The sequence below is a fragment of the Nomascus leucogenys genome, chromosome 19 (assembly GCF_006542625.1).
Source record: "Nomascus leucogenys isolate Asia chromosome 19, Asia_NLE_v1, whole genome shotgun sequence".
Lineage (NCBI taxonomy): Eukaryota > Metazoa > Chordata > Mammalia > Primates > Hylobatidae > Nomascus > Nomascus leucogenys.
The window spans coordinates 53,696,874-53,717,001 of NC_044399.1; the positions used below are offsets into that span (position 1 = coordinate 53,696,874).

General features: G+C 39.9%; 1 protein-coding gene across 1 annotated transcript in view; it reads right to left on the reverse strand.

The window, feature by feature from the left end:
- The window catches only part of LTBP1 (latent transforming growth factor beta binding protein 1), a 440,637-nt gene that overhangs the window by 263,129 nt on the left and 157,380 nt on the right, over positions 1-20,128 (reverse strand). Inside the window, exon 4 of the mRNA XM_030799969.1 lies at positions 17,985-18,154. Coding sequence (XP_030655829.1) covers positions 17,985-18,154 — 170 coding nt within the window. The remainder of the gene's footprint in view (positions 1-17,984; positions 18,155-20,128) is intronic.

A 20,128-nucleotide genomic window follows, 5' to 3' on the forward strand; every position in this document is an offset into this window, starting at 1 on the left:
TCCTGACAATCATGGGAGCCATACTTGGTGAGGGTTCAATGAGTTTGCCCTGGGTTTTTGGGAACTGGAGAGAGTGAAAGCCATCACAGTTCAAGATGTTACTCTAAGAGTCTGTCTCCCAAGGGGGAAAGCCATTTAAAAGATACATTTTTTCAGAAATGAAAAATAGCTACCTCCCTCAAAGATTCTATGCCAGTCTTCGCAGCAGCACAGCTTTAAATTCCACCCCATGGCCATGTGGCTGGAGGACCCGGATGTGCAGATGTGCAACTGACAAGAAGACTGACTTCACTGCTCTCTGTAAACAGAATAAGGAGCCGAGCAATCAACACACTTGCCTGTCTTCCATCTCTACTACGCATGCAATCTGCCTAATTTGCATAGGCTCTTTATAACCACAGTGGGTTACATATGCTTCACATGACTCAAATTTTCTGTCCCTTAATTTTGGAACACAGTTAGGTTTTATTTATCCCCACATTTGTTGTTTTTCAAAGAGCAAGTAAATGGAGGCATTTGACCATTTCTATAAATAACACCTATCTGTATGTGGAGAAGCAAGTTTGACTAAATGACAGATATCTACTGAGCTATTTGTTTACCAAGGAACACATTTGATGGCTTACTCATAAGCTAAACAGGGGGCCATTCCTCTCAAGGGTCCCAAATTATCTCTACCACACACTTTGAAAATTAGGATCCTATATCATTGTTATGACAAATATTTCCGACAAAATCAAACTCCCTTAAAGGAAAGTAAGACCCTTTCCTACCTAGGTCCAACCTAGCCTTGCCTCCCACCACATCTCCATGTAAAGCCAGGGCCTGAGCCAAGCCACGCTGTCCACAGGTCCCCACTCAGACACCTCACTCATGCAGTTTCCTTTCCCTAAAAACCTTTTCCTCTTCTTCCTCACATTCCACCCTTTTGACTCAACTAAAATACTCCTTCCCTCCGTGATTTTCACTGACCTAGGCACAACCAAATGTTTCAACCCTCCATTGTCTCTTGACTGTTTGTAGACACTTCTATGGACATTTCTCCACATTTCCCACCTTCCTTTGGCCTCAGTCAGGCCAAAGAAAATAGTCTATATTCTTATCCTCCTTTTCTATCTATAACAAATGTCCCACCTGGTGATTCTCTTTTTAGGACTGGAAGAGAGAATGTGGTAAGAGGGGAATGTCATGGGAATGGAATACAGGGGTTGGAAATGAAGAGGCCTAGTATGAACTGAGGCTGAGAATCCACGGGAAGACGTACAATGGGAAGGGGAGGCAACAGGAAGGGCAGACAATGGGAAGGGCAGAGAGATGACTTTTACTCAAACAGCTAATAGCCGGAAGTCACAAAACTTTAAAGGAGCTGAATGCCTCAGGCTTCTACCACCTTCATAAAGAGGGCTTGGGAATTTTCTTCCCACACCGAGGCAGACATAGTGAAGGAAATGACTTATTACACGTCAGGAAATTTAAATTCTGCTTAAAAGAAAAAAAAAAGAGTCAAAAGACAAGGCAGAGAAGAAAACCAAATCCTCCTGGGCTCTGAACACACATTCTGAGTCACTGGAGCTGCCAGGCCAGAAGGAGATATCTTGATGTGCCTCTAAGGGATCCCAATTCTTTCACACAAGCAATAAAAATCCAGAGCAAACAAAAATAAAATTATAACTTGAATGCATTATATTTTAAGAAGCACCAAGGAAGTCAAAGATATGAACATTTTTGCAATGGCCAAAACAACTCTCAAGTTTGATGGATTCAATGGAGACAAAAATCTGTTGAAGCACTTAGTTATATAGAAAATTGGCATTTTAAAATCTCTAAATTAATTTAGAATTAGAGTCTCAGGGAATCCAAGCTTGCAGAATAATGATTCTGTCATTTACTTCATTTTTTTTTTCCAATACGAACTTCTCTCTGGCTCAGTTTTTAAATGACTGCATCCAATGGCCCCAACTACTCCCCCTACAGGACTACTGCCAAACTCAATAGATCTCATCATCAGGAAGGATTTCAGCCTCAATATCCTTTTCTCAAAATCATCATATATCGCTAGCTATGCTCCAATAATATGTGATAAATAAAATTGAAAAACAATTAGTTGCCAATAAAAAAAATTACTGATGTATAGTTGTACACTGTAAGTTTTCCAGCTGTCAGCTAATTCTTTTTAGGTTGCCCATTTTCAGCTTCCTCATTTCCTTTGACTCTCATCAAAAGAGTGCCTCTTCTGCTGAACACTGTGATGGTTTTAAAATATGTCCACAAATTCCCTGATACTTCTATCTTTAAGAGGTGAAATCTAAAAGTCTAATCTCCCCTTGGACATGGGCTGGTTTTTGTGAATCTTGTCTAAGAACAAACCAGATATGGTGGCTAATGCCTGTAATCCCCGCACTTTGGGAGGCTGAGGCGGGAGGATTGCTTGAGTTCAGGAGATCGAGACTAACCCTGGCAACATAGCAAGACCCTGTTTCTAAAAAATAAATAAATAACAGAATCAAAATGGAATGACGCTTTGCAACTTCAGAGACTACATCATAAAAGACACTGTGGCTTCTGTCGTGGTCTGTCTCTGTTGGATCACTCATTCTCGGGGAAGCCAACTCCCATGCTATGGGAATACTCAAGCAGTCTAAGGAGACACTCATTCATGAGGCAAAGAACTGAAGTCTCCTGCCAACAGTCACATGAGTGAACCACCTTGAAAGTATATTCTAGGCCCAGTCAAGCCTTCAGATAACTGCAGCTCTTACTGATATCCTGGTTGCAATTTCATGAAAGAAACTGAGCCAGAACCAACCAACTGAGGTCCCTCTAAATTCCTGAACCACAGAAACTCTAAGGTAATGTTTGTGGCTTCAAACCACTACAGTTTGGAGTGATTTTTTTTTTTTTTTTGAGATGGAGTCTTGCTCTGTTGCCCAGGCTGGAGTGCAGTGGCACCATCTTGGCTCACTGCAACCTCCACTTCCTGGGTTCAACTGATTCTTCTGCCTCAGCCTCCCGAGCAGCTGGGACTACAGGCGCCCACCACCATGCCCAGCTAATTTCTGTATTTTTAGGAGAGATGGGGTTTCACCATATTGGCCAGGCTGGTCTCGAAGTCCTGACCTCGTGATCCACCCGCCTCGGCCTCCCAAAGTCCTGGGATTACAAGCATGAGCCACCATGCCCGGCCAGTTTGAAGTAATTTTTATGCAACAACTGATAACTAACATAAACACACACATACACAACACATTCTTCTTCCCTTCTGCTTTTTTTTTTGCCCAGATTCTGAGAACAACAGAAATTATGGACCTTACTAAATGCACAAAAGCACTGTATACATGAAAGCAGACTCGAGAAACAAGGAATGAGTGCCTACTAGGCTACAGAGAGCAAATACACATGACAATCATGTAAGCTGCAATCACATCCATTTTGCCAGCAAGGAAACCAGAGATGTTCATCAGAAGCTTGACCACAGTCATTCTGTTAGGGGACAGTGAAGCTGGGATTTTAATGCAAGCCCTTGTTCTTTCTTTCCTCAATATGCCCCAATGCCTCTCCTACACTTGTAATGAGCATTATTACGAAAAATATATGACACTTAGGAATGTGAATGCTATATGCTTGGGAAATTAGGATGAGGGAGAGAGAAACAAGCATAGATTGAGCACCTATGTTATGTGTTCTGCAGTATGCGAGATATCTTATATAGACTTCATCTCACTTCATTCTCACAACAGTCCTACAGAACAAGTCTTAAGATCTTTATCTGGAAGACAAATAAACTGATAATAAGAAGTTCAAAGGGAAAGAATACAATAAAACTACCCACAGGTTCTACCCTTTAGGATGTTGAAATCCAGAGCGCCTAAAAACACACTCAGAATAATGCCATCCAACCTATCTACTTCACAAGACTGTGACAGGGGTCATGTGAAATAATTTGTATGGCTATCATTTATAGGCTGTAAAATTCTATGCAAATCAAAGAAAAAATCCTTATACGTGGTCAGTTTTAACTGGAGCAACTGTTAGAAAAGCTCAAACCAGTAGTGACATTTAAACCATGATATACTGTAGAGCAAAATCTATAACCACTTCTAAATCTAGGAAAATTTTCATCTTAGGATGTTTGCTTTCAGATCATAACTATAATTAAAGACTCCAGAATAAAGCAAGATTCTACTGTGGACTTTGGTTCCACCATAATTTCCAGATACAACCTGATCGTTTGACTTTGTTTGACAGGTATCATAATGAACATCAGCCAGCTGTAGGAACCCACTGATTAGAAAGGTTTACTTTGCATTTGAATTTTTTTTTTTTTTTTTTTGAGACGGAGTCTTGCTCTGTCACCCAGGCTGGAGTGCAGTGGCACAATCTTGGCTCACTGCAACCTCCGCCTTCTGGGTTCAAGTGATTCTCCTGCCTCAGCCTCCCAAGTAGCTGGGATTACAGACATGCACCACCATGCCCGGCTAATTTTTGTATTTTTAGTAGAGACAGGGGTTTCACCATGTTGGCCAGGCTGGTCTCGAACTCCTGACCTCAAGTGATCCGCCCGCCTTGGCCTCCTACAGTGCTGGGATTACAGGCGTGAGCCACCGTACCCGGCCGCATTTGAGTAATTTTTGCTAAGCTAAACAACTCTTGTTAGCAGCTCTACCGTCACATAACAAATTTTTAAAACATGTTATTGTGTTAAAAGTCTTATATATAATACAATTTAAAAATATCTAAAATATAGTCAAATCTTGACTTTGCACTTGCCTAAAGATAACTTACACAAAGAGCTAAAGTGGCACTTTTTTTCAATGAATAAGATTGATTTATGTAATTTTAAACTCAATTTTTGGTTCCTAACTTAAGGAATACATTTTAAGTAGCAGCCAAGTAATACACAAGTATTATAATGTAACATTTAATTAATGCATATAAAGTGCTTAGTACCGTGGTTGGTATGCAGAAAGTGCTAAATAGATGAGGAGGAGGAGGGTGGAACTTACCTTGTGTCTTTGTTGGGACAAAGGAGCCTATGTCCAAATTTCCTAACTACCTGATCTTTGATAACAAGAATACAATTTACAATACCTTCAGCACATTTGTTTGTATTTTCTTGCTCAGAGTATATGTTCTTAAGGTATATTAAGGTGTGGTTTGGAAACTGGGATCTCTGACAAGAAACACCATGAATCACTTTCTCCATTAATAGTCTTTGAAAAACCCCTTCAAAGACAGGCATCTAATTTTGCTAGATTTCCATGTTCAAGACATGGCAGAGCATGCCTGCTATGTACTTACACACATACCGCATTGCAGTTGCCAGAAAACCCATACCAAAAAAAAAAAAAAGATGAATGAACAGGAGGCATGATGGGATTCCAGGAATCTTACTGAAAAGGTTTCCCAATCCACACTCACTGACTGAAGGTGGACATTCTCCATTCCATGTGGGCAAGAATTCCCCAGACCTGAGAATGTTTCTGTTTAAAATTCCAATGGAAGCTTAGACATGAATACAGCAATACCGTCAAGGTCCTAGTAACCCGCAGGCCAGGCAGAACAATTCTCCAAGTGTTGCAGGGGTCTCAGGGAACTGATGGAACTGACCCACCCACTCCTCTTTCCATGTGCCAAGCTTGCTTAGAGGTAAGGGAATGTGGACAGGACTAAGAGCTATAAAAGGAGTGAGGAAAAGTTGAGAAGCTGGGTTTTCCCTCTCTAGAAGTCAAGCTTTGGTGCTTTGCGTAATCAGGACGTGCAGCTGTTAGAGAGCAGAGCAGAAACAGAACTTGTATGAGCTGAGGTCTCTTGCCTACAAAACGACAAGGGGGTGCACATTATCTCAAGCAACAGGATGTTCAAGTGTGGTTGGATACAGCAAGAAGGAGACAGACGTCTCAAGAGAACCCAGAATGCAGAACCAGCTGGCCATATAAGCCAAACCTCATGGAGGCGAAGACACAGTTCAGTAACTGAAAAGATGTTCAGAATCCACAGCACTTGTAGCAACCCCATTATATGCTGCCCCATCCCCACCCTCCTTCAGAAATGCTGTTGAACTTCATTCTTGTACCTAACATTAACATGGTAGGATTGACTACTTCTCTGGCTGCTTCTGTTTCTTTTTGTTATTATACTTCCATTCCAGTTACTCACTGTTCAATTCTAACTTACAAATTCCTTAAGAGAGATTCTGATTAATCTAATTTCATCAACATCATTCCTGTTTGGGAAAGTGCCTCTGCCGGGCCACCTTACAGGCAGCTGGCCAGCCTCAGATTGGTTTTACTTGAGTCAAGTGCCTACATGTTTTCCAGTCCACTGTGGCCAGAAAGTGAGGTCACCCATAATAACACCACTTTTACCAAAAAGTAACCTGTCTGATTACAATAGTTATCATCTGTTCTAAGACTAATGATTGATTTGTCCAGAATGTTTTAAAAAGTAAATCTGCCCTGCTGAAATAGTAATCTAGGAAAAACAACAGATTTCAAGGGAGTTGACATGTCAGCAGACCAGATGCATTGCCTTTTTCATGGTAGAAGAAGGAAGAGAGGAAACACGCAATTCCTCTTGAGGCTCCCACTCAGAACCCATAGACTCGTTCCACCCACACTCAGTTGGTCAAAGCAAGTCACATGGCCAAGTGCAGAGTCAAGGGGACTAGCAAAATCCACTATACCCACAGGAAGCCATGACAAGATGTGTGTGTGGAGGGGGGCGGGGTGGGGGGAAGAACTAGAAAGAACTATGCATATATTATACAATCTACCATGTTTATTATTTATTCTCGGATGAATAAAATGTTAGGGGAGAAAGTCAAATCGGTCAGAGAATCATTCTTAACAAAACTATATCCACCACCTTCTCTCTCCTATAAAGACTAACTAAAGTGCATTTAAATATTCCTTTTTATTAAATTTCTACAGTTACCAAAACCAAAACAACAACAACAAAAACTCTTTGGACCAGAAAGCATGTACCTAACTGAATCACAAAAGGTCAGTACAGTATTTTTGTCTGATGAATAAAGGAAAAAATATAAATCAAAAGATTTTGTTTGGGGGAGGATTACGCTGTAACCTTCTAAAGTAAAGCAGATGCGTGCTCCAGCCAGTTCCTCCATGGAATGTAAGCTGAAAGTGTGGGAGGAAGAGCTCTTGGTTTCTGCTGGATCTGAGTCAAGCAGTTGCACTCATGAGATGCACCTGTAGCCATTAAAGGGTGTTGGTTAAACAAGTAGCCCAGCTGCCGGGTGCCTGTGCTTCCAGGCCTCGTTAGGGAAGAGAGCACTCAATCCCACACAAGAAGCCCAGACGCCATCAACACAGGCACGACCACCGCCCTCTCACCTGCTCTCCGGATGCTTTTCTTTCTCTTGCCAAAGCTTTCTAAATCTGTTTATACGATACAAGGACTTTCAAATAATTATGATGTTTTTCACAAAACACTGCGTATTTAAAATATTTTCATTCCGTAAGAAAAAAAAGCTAGAACCTTGGAAAAGCGAACTTGTGAAGTGCAGTTAGGGCTACAAGAATTTTTCTTAATGGATCTTCCTGTATGGATAATGTAAGAAACTAAAAAAAAGAAAAGACTTTACAAAATTTATTTCCACTGAAGAAAATCAGATTAACTAGCAAGTTTTCCAACAGAACTAAAAGAAAATGTATTTAAGTGGTCAGAAAGTGGATCTAATGAGAAATAACGATGATAATCACCAAAGTTAGCTCCATGCAAATTATATTTACTCAGGGAGACATTTGGGAATTATTTTTCCTGACTTGTAGACCATGCTAAATATTAAGAAATTTCATGTAAGTCTGAGTAGTCAACCATGTACTAATTTAGTTTTGTAGTCTTTTAATAGCATAGTACTTTGCTTAATAAAGATGATGTTTAATTGCAAAAAAAAATTACCTTAAAAAATACACATACAACACTGCTGATGGGAGTATAAATTAGTTCAATCATTGTGGAAAGCAGTTTGCCAGTACCTCAAAGAGCTAAAAGCAGAACTACCATTCAACCCAGCAATCCCATTACTGGATATATACCCAGAGGAATATAAATCATTCTACCTTAAAGACACATGCATGTGAATGAATGTTCATTGCAGCACTATTCACAATAGCAAAGACATGGAATCATCCTAAATGCTCATCAATAACAGACTGGATAAAGAATATATGGTACATATATGCCATGAAATACCATGCAGCCATAAAAAAGAATGAGATCATGTCTTCTGCAGAAACATAGATGGAGCTGGAGGCTATTATCCTTAGCAAACTATGCAGGAACAGAAAACCAAATACCACATGTTCTGACTTGTAAGTGGGAGATAAATGATAAGAACTTATGAACACAAAGAAGGGAACAACAGACCCTGGGGTCTACTTGAAGGGGGAGGGTAAAAGGAGGGAGAAGGGCAGAAAAGATAACTACTGTACTGTGCTTAATACCTGGGTGATGAAATAACCTGTAAACAAAACCCCGTGACGCATGTTTACCTATGTAACAAACTTTCACATGTACCCCTAAACCTAAAAATTAAAAAAATACACACATAAATACTTGATTGAATATATGTGTGTATATATACACACAGCCATCATACATATATACACGTACGTATTTCTTGATTTAAAGTTTGCTTGTCAGAAGAATTAATATAACCATACTGCAATTACCTCTTAGGAAAGAATGTTGTTCTCCAGTCATGTATTAACTTCTACCTCCTTTGTATGGGAACGAAAAGAAATTAGGGCAGCCAGAGTAGGGTTAATATTCAGGAGATATTAAAAAACAAACAATGCAGAACTAAAATCACGGAAAATAACACAAAGCCCTTTTTAAGAAATGTCACATATAAAATATAAGAAAGGTATTTACGGGCCAGGCGCAGTGCTCTCGCCTATAATCCCAGCACTTTGGGAGGCCAAGGCGGGTGGATCACAAGGTCAGGAGATCAAGACCATCCTGGCTAACACGGTAAAACCCCGCCTCTACTAAAAATACAAAAAAATTAGCCAGGCGTGGTGGCAGGCGCCTGTAGTCCCAGCTACTCGGGAAGCTGAGGCAGGAGAATGGCGTGAACCCAGGAGGCAGAGCTCGCAGTGAGCCAAGATCGCACCACTGCACTCCAGCCTGGGCAACAGTGTGAGACTCCGTCTCAAAAAAAAAAAAAAAAAAAAGAAAGGTATTTATGGATCCTTACGTCAAAGTGGGGACGGACTTACTCCAACGCAGTCATTTTCAACATTAAGGGGACTCTTCTATAAGGAATCTAATTCATGAGAAGACAAAGCAGTCCCTGGGAAACATCTCACGAGCAGTATTTTGCATGGGCCTATTTTATTTTGAATCAAAACTACCATTTCTGTTCTAATAATGATTAATTTCCTCAAAATTATTTCCCAATCCAGAAGTAAAATCAACTAAAACCCTCAATTTCTGGCAAAGATATCCTAAGGCTGAGGAAGCACCATCTCTTTTCTTTTTCTTTGCTTTATAGTTTCCCCACATGCAAGCAATAAATTTATTTGTATTACCTTTCCCTAGGGAAAAAAAAAAATCAGTCTGACTCCAGAATATTCTAGAGCCATACAGTATTGATTTCTTAAAATCAGTCTCAACACCTAGAAATGTCCTTCAATTTGCTTGTTTCTTATAAACTCTTGGGCCGTTGGAATTAAAACCTTTCTCTGGAAGTGAAGGCTGCTCATCGAGAAATTTAAACTACATGGTCCTTCACCCTAGAAGGTTTTTCTTCTTTGCTGTTTTCATATTGCTGGATAAGCTTCTTGGAAGTGTTTATAACCAATCCATATCTACTGTTTCACAGCTATCTTAAACTTCGGGTGGCCTATCGGGGGCAAAGAGAATAATCATGTTCGTACGGCTTCCCTGAACTGGGATGTTATCAAATAGCTCTCAGATATACCATCCTCCACTCCACGCCCTAACCCAGGATAACGTGCATGGCAAGACTGCTCATGAACTTTTCTTTGCAATAGATCATATCCTGTCCTTGAATGAAATCTGGATTCCCAAGGATACCAGCTCAGCAGAACCCTGCTCATCCACATTCACCAGAATGCCTTCTCAGGTGTCAGTCTGTACACGGTTATAATGTAGTTTTACTGTCTAGGCTTTCAAACCAAAAAATTTGCCAGAAATCATTGAAAAGTAGATGCCTTTCTTTCAGGCATCTTTAGTACTAACATCCACATGATCATACAGCTGGGAAACTGGCTCAAGGTTCCCGATTCCCATACAGAATTGTGCATGGGACAAGTAGCTTAAGGAACTCGCTGATTTTGCAAGGAAAAAAGCACAAAGCTTTATCATTATTCCTTCTTTAAAACTGTTTGTTTTCACACCTAATATTCCTCTTAAATGCTTAAGCAGTTTTTGCTGGTTTTCATCAGCTCTTGTAAGGTCATTTATGGCTGGTCCAACTTCCACTGCCTTTTAGTACCCACTGGGTTGGTGTAAGCCAATCCCAGACACTTTTTTTTTTTTTTTTTTTTGCACACAAGTTAAAGGTAGTCTCCATGCAGGGAGGGCTTTCAATGCTGCAGAATGTGTTCTCTGGAAGTCTTCTCTCCCAAGGACCCACTTGGTCCATCTGCAAAGCTCTGCCCTATAAGGCTCCCAATCAATCTGTCAGGACCTATCAGCGAGGATGTCTCAGAGGAGCCGAGCTGCCCAAACCCTGGATTTCTCGGGCTGCTGCTTCTGTTCTCTCTTCACATGAGTGTGATACCATCCATATCCTAAACTTCAACATCCACATTAAGGCCACAACAGTTCTCAGGACCAGACTCTTCCTCAACAGCATTTTCAAATGGCTCCTCCTCTGAAGATCTCCAGATTGCAATTCATCCCATGCATAAAAATGTTGCTCCAATTCCCCTCATCTATACTTACTATATCTGCCTTTATCGTTGGGAAAAACCCCAAGGATTTTCCCATCTTCTGCAGCATCCATCCCATAATGGGTGCTCTCAACTATGCCAGGGACACCTCCCATGAGCATTCTGTAACTGGCACTAGGCATCCAGAGCCTTTAAGCAATGTTCTCGCCCACCTCCCTGCAGTGGCTGGCATAAGCAGACCTGTCCATGTTAAATATTGCCTATCTCCTAACATTCAGCTTTGTTTTGCCAAAGCAAAAATCTTGAATGTCTCCTCTAAGTCTCTGCCAAACCACTCTGCTCTCCCACTCAGGACAACCAGGAAGACCCAGACAATCTTACTGGTAACCTCTTTGTGGTATCAGACTGCAACCACAAAGAATCTTCACTCCAGACACATGAACTTCCTTTTTCAAGGGGAGACATAACCATTTATCATCAAACCCTGAGATGTTTTCGTAACTTGCCATGCTTCTTGATGTCAGTCTGAACTGAAGCCTGAAGGCTAATGCTACAGGCAAGACATTCAACCATAGTATTAACAAAAGTAAAAAGAAGAGGCCTCGTGTGTCCAAAGCATCCATACTTCTCAGTGTGGAACTATGGACTGCGATCAGGCCAGAACTGGGATTCAGGAGTTCAGGTCACAAAGCTGCTACTATGAGAACAACAGACTCTCTACATCTGTCTCAGACCAGAGCTCAGGAGACCTGGGGAGCTGTTCTATCTTCATATGGAGGTGCCAGATTTCAGCCAGCCCGTGATTGATGGCTGGGAGTCAAGCTGCCCCAGCCTGTTGCAAAGACTGAGAGAGGGCAGCACAGACCAGAACTCAGGGCTAAGATGTCTCCCGTGGTGCCAGTGCAGGTGGGAATTACATTTTCTTCTGTCAGAAGTCATTTAATAGGGACCCTGTGCGTGCTTCTTCACTTCTACGGTTGCTTATTTAAACAAAAAACGTTAGGTTTAACACTTTAAGTAGAAAGTGGGCTCGACCTCACTTTTCCTTTCCTTTCCTTTTTTTTTTTTTGCAATTTAATGGTACTGTGTTTGGAAATGCCAGTCATTTCTCTCTCTCTCTCTCCCCCACGTTAGCACATCAGATGACAACTAGGCCATTTTTTTGAGAGCCTGAGTTATATCTGTTTAAAGATTTTTAAGGAGTTACTGTATAAAACATGACATCTGCCTTTCCTGAAATTGTTTAACACTTTAAGTAAACAGTGGGCTTGTCCTTACTTTTCTTTTTTTTCTTTATTTGCAATTTAACAGTACTATGTGTTTGCAAATGCCAGTCATTTCTCTCTCTCTTTCTCCCCCACATTAGCACATCAGGAGATAAATTGGTACTTTTTTTAAGAGCCTGAGCTATATCTGTTTAAAAACCTTTAAGAAGTTACTGTATAAAACATGATATCTGCCATTCCTAAAATGTAAAATTTCTGCTTTGTTGAATTTAAAGAACTAAAACTTTAGATGACTTTGAAATATAAGTAACCTATTTAAAACCTAAGCCCATCTTGAGAGAACGACAACTGGAATCAGCAATAAGAAATCCAATTTAGAGAAGTTCAAATTTCTAAATCATTCCAAATATTAAAGTTATGTAGTAGAAAAAGGGACTAAGGAGGCAAATGCTTAAATTGGAGCTTCCCTAATCTTTTAGATCTTCTTTGCACAATCTGGAAACCAGTTGTCTAGGGAACCATGTCAGTTACATGGCCATTGCGCCCATCCTACAGATCTCCTTTATAAGTAGCTCTACAATCCTAGCAAGTCCTTTGGTGTCTTATAACCCTGATGATAAATACATCTCTTTCCACCACAGACTGTACTTAAAATATTATTTGCTGGCTTTAATATTATAAAGTATTCCGTATCATTTTTACTACGACAGCACATAGTATGATGTAGACACTTATTATATCCTCAAGGACTTTTTCTAGCAGGTTGTGTCAAACTAATCTCTTTTTGTGTGAGTTACTTGGGTTTGCTCCTGAACATGTGCTATTCTAATCTTGACTGACCATTTTTATAAGATGGTCTTCCAAATGTTATGTCATTTCCATTTTCTTCCTCTGGGTTAAAAAAAATACTAAACTAAACACAATAGAATTTGGTTTACATACTGAATTCTTTCCTACAAGTCACCAATGAAAACACTGTATAAAGCAGACCCCCACCCCTACCCCACACCATCCTTAGACTTCTGAGAGCTTATGAGCTCAGTTCCTTGGAGCTGAAACTGAGTCTCATAACTACCTACTTGGCAATAATTTTTCATAAATATTTGTTATTTTAAATTGAGATACGATTCACATGCCACAGAATTCACCCTTAAGTGTATAATTCAGTTTATTTTTAGTGTTTTCAGGTTGTGCAACCAGCATGACCACCTAATTCCAGAACATTTTCATCACCCCAAAAGAAACCCCTTACCTATAAATAACTATTCCCTATTCCTACTCTCCCCTGTCCCTGGCAACCGCTAATCTTCTTTCCGTGTCTGTGGATTTGCCTACTCTGGACATCTTATAGAAATGGACTCATATAGCATGTAGTCTGGATTCTTTTGTGTCTAGATTCTTTCACTCGGCTTGTTTTCAAAGTTCACCCATGTTGTAGCATGTATCAATCTTATTCCTTTTTATGGCTGAGTAATACTCCTACATTGTGTGTATATATATATGTGTGTGTGTGTATATTTGTGTATACATATGTGTGTGTGTGTGTGTGTATAGATAGATAGATAGATAGATAGATAGATAGATAGATAGATAGATAGATAGATATCTCAGTTTGTTTATCCCTTCATCAGTTGATGGACATTTGGGGTTGTTCCCACTCTCTTGGCTATTACAAATAACGTTGCTATGAACATTCATGCACAAGTTTTTGTGCGAACGTATGTTTTCAATTCTTTGGGGTATATAGCTAGGTGTGGAATTGCTGGGTTATATGATAACTCTATATTTAACTTTTTTAAGAAACTCATGCAGTATCTTAATGTGATACTGTGTTGTGATATGGCTGGGACTGGTTCATCCCATAAAAATATTTCCACCAATATCAAAAGGTTTTCTATAAGCAACCAGGAATAACATCCCATTCCTTTCCCAATTGCTGTGTGGCCCATTATTCTAAAATTAAAAGAAACTAGACTTATCTAACACAAGCAGTTTCCTGGTAGTTCATGCTTTTCTGGGTGCCTTCAAACTAAGTGGAAATGTATCTAAGAATTGTCATGCTCTGGAGGGTGGGGGTTGGTGGGGACACTGAGAATGAAGGACAGCTGCTAGAGGCAGGGCCTCTTGGGCCGCTTTTGTCACGTTCCAGGCACCAAATAATCAGGTCCAATATCTAGATGTTTTCAGTGGATTGAGAGACTATGAGTCTCTAGATCAAGAATTAGCAAACTATAGCCCATGAGCCAAATCCAGCCACCTGATCTACAACCTGAGAGGTAAAAATGATATTTACACGTTTAATAGATACATTTTAAATAGCTATATAAATATCTACTTAAGATCCTCGATTTGCCTATTGGCTCACAAAGTCTAAAGTACTCCCTAAAAGTTTGCCAATCCCTGCTCTAGATGATACTGATGCAAATCAAATTCTTTAAAGGCCAACAAATAAAGCAGAACACCACAAGTTATTAATTTATCACTAGAGATATCCTTTACCGGCCGGGCACGGTGGCTCATGACTGTAATCCCAGCACTTGGCGAGGCCAAAGTGGGTGGATCACTTGAGGTCAGGAGTTTGAGACTAGCCTGGCCAACATGGTGAAACCCTGTCTCTACTAAAAATACAAAAACTAGCTGGGCAGTAGTGGCACGCACCTGTAATCCCAGCTACCCGGGAGGCTGAGGCAGGAGAATCGCTTAAGCCTGGGAGGCAGAGGTTGTGGTGAGCTGAGATCATGCCACTGCACTCCATTATTCATAATAGCCAAGAGAGTGGGAACAACCCCAAATGTCCATCAACTGACGAATGGATAAACAAACTGAGATATATATCTCTATACAATGTGGGAGTATTACTCAGCCATAAAAAGGAGTAAGATACTGATACATGCTACAACACGGATGAACTTTGAAAAGAAGCTGGAAAAAAAAAAGAGATATCCTTTACCAATGACCAGAGAACACTCAACATAGGATGTCAAGTTACCTAGAAAGTGACTAAGAAGACTGGTAATTATACAGAATCAAATTAGGAAAAGTAGTATGTACACATTGGACAGGGATGGTGAATTGTATTATCAAAACTCTGGGAAAATCCCATAAAATAGTCATCCCTCCCAAAAGAAAGCACCTCACTAGCAACTTGGTTAGTTTCTCTCTATCTATAATGTTTTATCTGGAGAGTGCTGCATTTGACACATTAATATATTTTACTTTACTAAATCCATCACCTCCATTCTCATCTCTTTCCTCCTTATTCAAAACAATTATTCTTTTACCAAGTGTCGAGAGCAAATCCTTATTCCCTTGGGCTTGTGGACTACTGTCTCCTATTATGAGCTAAAAGTTGCACAGTGCTTAGAGCTCACAGTATGCATTATTATTATTGCTCTTGTAATATATCAATATTAAACATACCAACTGGTCATTACTGTAGACCCCCTTTTAAATCACTTTTAAAGGGAGAAGATTACACTTGTTATTGCCAACCTCTAGTCCTCAACCTCTTCTCTAGTTCTCGTAGCTTCTCAAAAGTAATGGCAGTAGACTACAATGACATACCTCACTTCTTCAATTTCACTCCAAGATACATCATGCTCAAATGATCTTAATATCTTCTATTTTTCTAAAGAATCAGAACTATCAGCTTCTGTTTGACCTTCAAATCTTTCAGCACAATAAAAAATTAATGTTTGCATTTGATGTTCTGTAAATATGAAAATGAAGATGCTAAAAGCTTCTGCTTTTCCTCAGACTTCTCTGACTAACTTTTCCTACCTTTCTGTTCCATGTAAAGCTTCCTTGGAGCCTCCTCTTTTACCTCCCACAGAACAGGAGTATGCAGAGACAGTATGTTTAGGTCCTTCCTATTACTTGTACCTCCTTTCCAGTTTTAATCATCTTTTGTGGTTCTTACTCCATTTTGCCATTTCGGTATCCTTCATGGTCCTGCTAAATTACCTCTTTCAAAAACTTTCCAACTAGCCCTCCAGCTCTCGGTAGAGCTCTGGCCTCTGCAAAAATAGCCACATCTCCCTTCTTGTCTTTCCTACATGCTTAACTCTTTCAGTTAATTCCTGAGTTTCTTTCTGAACAACAGCCATCTTTTAGGGGGTCTGAGCACAGAACACCATCACTGTGATAATGTATATTAGTCTACATTCTTTTACTAGCTCCTTACTATGTAGAAAATATATTCAAACAGGATGAGTGGGAAAGATATGGACAGAACAGATAAGAAACTTATCTTCACATTCTTCTAAAATATAATTTCATCTTTCAGAACACAGTTCAACCAAGATTTGAGAGTTTAAAATACACATATACACACGAGTGCGGGAATACACACACAGTGGGAATTTTCACTCCAATAACAAATCACAGAAAACAAATCAAAACCACAGTCTAGTCTTAACACCAGTGTTCTCTAACCATCTTTTCCTGATACCTCCAGATAATTCAGAATTCTCTTCTCTTATCAGTATAATCATAAACTTTAAAAACTCTCTTCCCATCACACTCTGATTTGGGAGATCTTTTAAAAAAAATTGTCATCTATATAAAACCCCAAGGAAATAAGAAGTACATTTTTTACTTAATTTTTAAAATTAGTATTAGAAAAATATTATATATATACTCAAGAAATATTCACATAAGAGAAACGGCTCTTTAAGTACTAATATCAAAGGATTTTTAAGAATCAAATAGATGCATCTATTCTTTTGCAAGTGACTTGGAAGTGATTTTTTTCCTAATGATCTAAATGGTTTCTGTATTCTTCCCTAAGATCCCCAGGACTCACTTTCCTCAACATCCCAATAAACCATACCAAACTATTGTTCTGGGGTCTAGCCACCAGTCACTGAGCAGGACTTTCTCAAAAGACAAAAAGTGGATGAACAAACCTGCTGTTAGATACTCTTTTTGTTAAATGACCAATTCTGAGGGAAGAATCAATCACTTAAATTCAGTACAGAAACGGGGAGATGGAGTGGGTGTAGGGAACGAAAGCCACAACAAATATGGACTTCACTAGTGCCAAACAGTAGTAAAAACTGTATCTCAACTCTTCATACTATTCCCAGTGGTGAAAGATGGTCCTTTTCCCACCTCACAACTGGCATTCTCTTTCATTACCTATGGTGCAGGCAATCAGTCAACATGTGACAGGGCAGGAAGCTGCTGGAATGAGAGCGTGTGTCTAGCTCTCGCCTTTGGATGGGCTGTGCCTTACTCCAGAACGTTTTCTCCAGATGCTGCCAGCAGACACTCTGTAATACCTAAACCACAAATCATCACATTCCCCACCCTTTGAGCCAGGCCTTGTCCTTGAGCTTCCCACATAGCGAGATATTAACCACGCTAGCCACTGATACAATAGTGTTTTACAAATTAAGAAAAATCTGCCACGCCAGCTGCTTGATACACTAAAAACTAGGTAAGTCTTATAATGTAAAAATATCCACTATAGGAGAACCTCAGAGAGCTATGCAGGACATTTCAGACGTTTCACAAGGCATGAGTCCTGGCTAGCTTACTAAAGAAAATATTTCATCAATGTAAACATGTCAGACATATGACTGGACCCAAAATTAGAGCAAATATGTCTTAGACATGAAGCCATCTTGCAGAAACAGAATGACAGGCAGGTCACTTCAGATTTATTTCCAAAATCCAGGAAAAACTGCTTTTCCTCAGAAGAAGGAAACCATGCTAAATTTCTGCTGTCTGGTTGTTTTAGGAACCAATGTGGATTTTTTAGTGACTCTTGAATTTTATTTACCGTGACACATTAAAGCCGTCTACACTGAACAAAGTGTTTCCAATATCGGATACCATAACTTAGGAAAACGGTTGATAAGACCATACTCACGCTGAAAAGGTGCCGCAACTTGATCCTGCACATATCTTAAAGGGAAAGAACCTTCGGTGGACTGCTCTCCCAAAATCCCCTTCTGGGCTGGAAAGTACTTGGGCTTGAGCACATATTCCTGGGTCTGGCCGTGGTGAATCATCACACTCTGGGAAGAAAGAGGAGTCACTCTGGGAAGAAACAAAATAAAGAGAAGGAATTAAATAATGGGCTTTTAAAAGTCAGCTAATAAGGAAAGGATAAGAAATGAGTTAAATGTAGAAAGGAGCATCAATTGCAAGCAAGGCTCATTTTTTTCCTTCAAATACTGTCGCTGACCACTCATGACATACAAGTAGGTAAATGATGGCTTACCCTCAGAAGCGTCCTTCACGAAAAAGATCCTGTCTAGTTAAGAAGCGTAATGATAAATACGTGATCACAGGTAACTTTTATCAGAGGATTCAGAGCACAAGTGCCATAAGCCTTCACACAAAAACATGGCATTTATATTTAAGAAAAAGATGGTGCATGACTGTAGTCCTAGCTACTCAGGAGGCTGAGATGGGAGGATCACTTAAGCCCAGGAGTTTGAGGCTGGAGTGAACTATGACTGCACCACTGCACTCCGGCCTGGACGACAAGAGTAAGACCCCATCTCTAAAAAGGGAAAAAAGACAAAGATGTTTACACAGATAGGTATATATTTAGTAAGAGTGCAGCACTGGAAATGGGAAGGGGGGAAATAGGGAAGAAAGTACAGGAAGGGAACTATGCAAGAAATCCCCACCTTGTATTAGTTAAGCAAAATCAATCATAAACAATTAAAGCCTGTATGATACAGTGGGACCTTCTAACTCTGCCTAATGCTAAAGGTTAGCTGGTTAATCTCTTTAAGCCTCAGTTACCTAATCTGTACTGCAGAATCTCTGCGACACTGAGCTGAGAAAAAAGTGATTGTAAAAATCTGAACAAATGCAAACTAAAAAAATAATAATTTTAATTCCCTTTTGAAATATAAATTATGATGCCGCTTTAGGGAAACAATTTTTTATGCTGTGTCTCATAATGATATAAATTGTACTATTTGAGTTAAATGTTTTATAATTATACTCTCATTATCTTTTTAATAGCGCAAGTCAAGACTTCTGGGAACTTCTCAACATGATTACTATGTGCTCACCCTCCTGGCCCAACCCTTGTTTTCTGTGACAGTTCTCTTCCACTGCATCTAATTCATATTTTAAAATAAGCCTCTGCCCAGATTCAGTTATTCCCTGAGGAAGAGGAATGAAAAATATAAAGAAGATATACCAACTAATTCCAGAATATGCAAAATTGCTACTGAAATTGTTAGGACAGTGCAGTTTTGCAGCAAGCTGAGCTTTTAGAAGGGAACATGCTCTCTAATGTAATCTGACCCAAAATACTGACCCTAAGAAGGGACTATCTGAATAAGGGGAAGAAATGACGCCATGGCAGTCAGTGCAAAAGGCAAATTGTCAAGCCACCTAAACCACCACCATACAATGTCTCATATCAAAAGCAGTAAAAGAAACTTGAATAGTCTCACTCTATCGGATTCATTCTCATTGGAGCTGGTGAATGAGCTATTCTGTGGGAAAAGGCATTCATGAGAGATAAAGGAATAGAAGAGGCTAGAATTAGGCTGCTTCCCTCTTAGTCAGTAATCTGGATCTACCCCTTTAAACCCTGTGGTCTCAGAAAAGCCTGGAAAATCTATTTTGGGCCTGGATTTTCCCAGATGCAGTACCACGCAAGGGCACTCCCTTTGTCACCAGACTAATGACTAAATTACTAAAAGCCTGAGGCTTAACATTGTGAACACTTTTGTTTTGATGATGTAAGTGTTGTTTTGACATTAAGTGTGTTTGGTTGGGATAGAGCAGCAAGTGAAACAGCTGGACGCATCTGGTAGTGACTGATAAGAACCACAAGTCTCTTCTATCAGCCTCTTGGAAAGAGGAATCCTCCGCATCTCGGAAGCAATTTGCCCTCCAGCCATGCTGCTACCCTGTCGCCATGCTACTCTGACCCGCTGAGAGATGTACAGGCTAGCTCCTATTCAGGAAAGGAAAACCCAGTTTTCCAGGAGACCTTGGGCTACTGCACCTAATTGGTGCCCCAACCACAGCCAGAAAGGT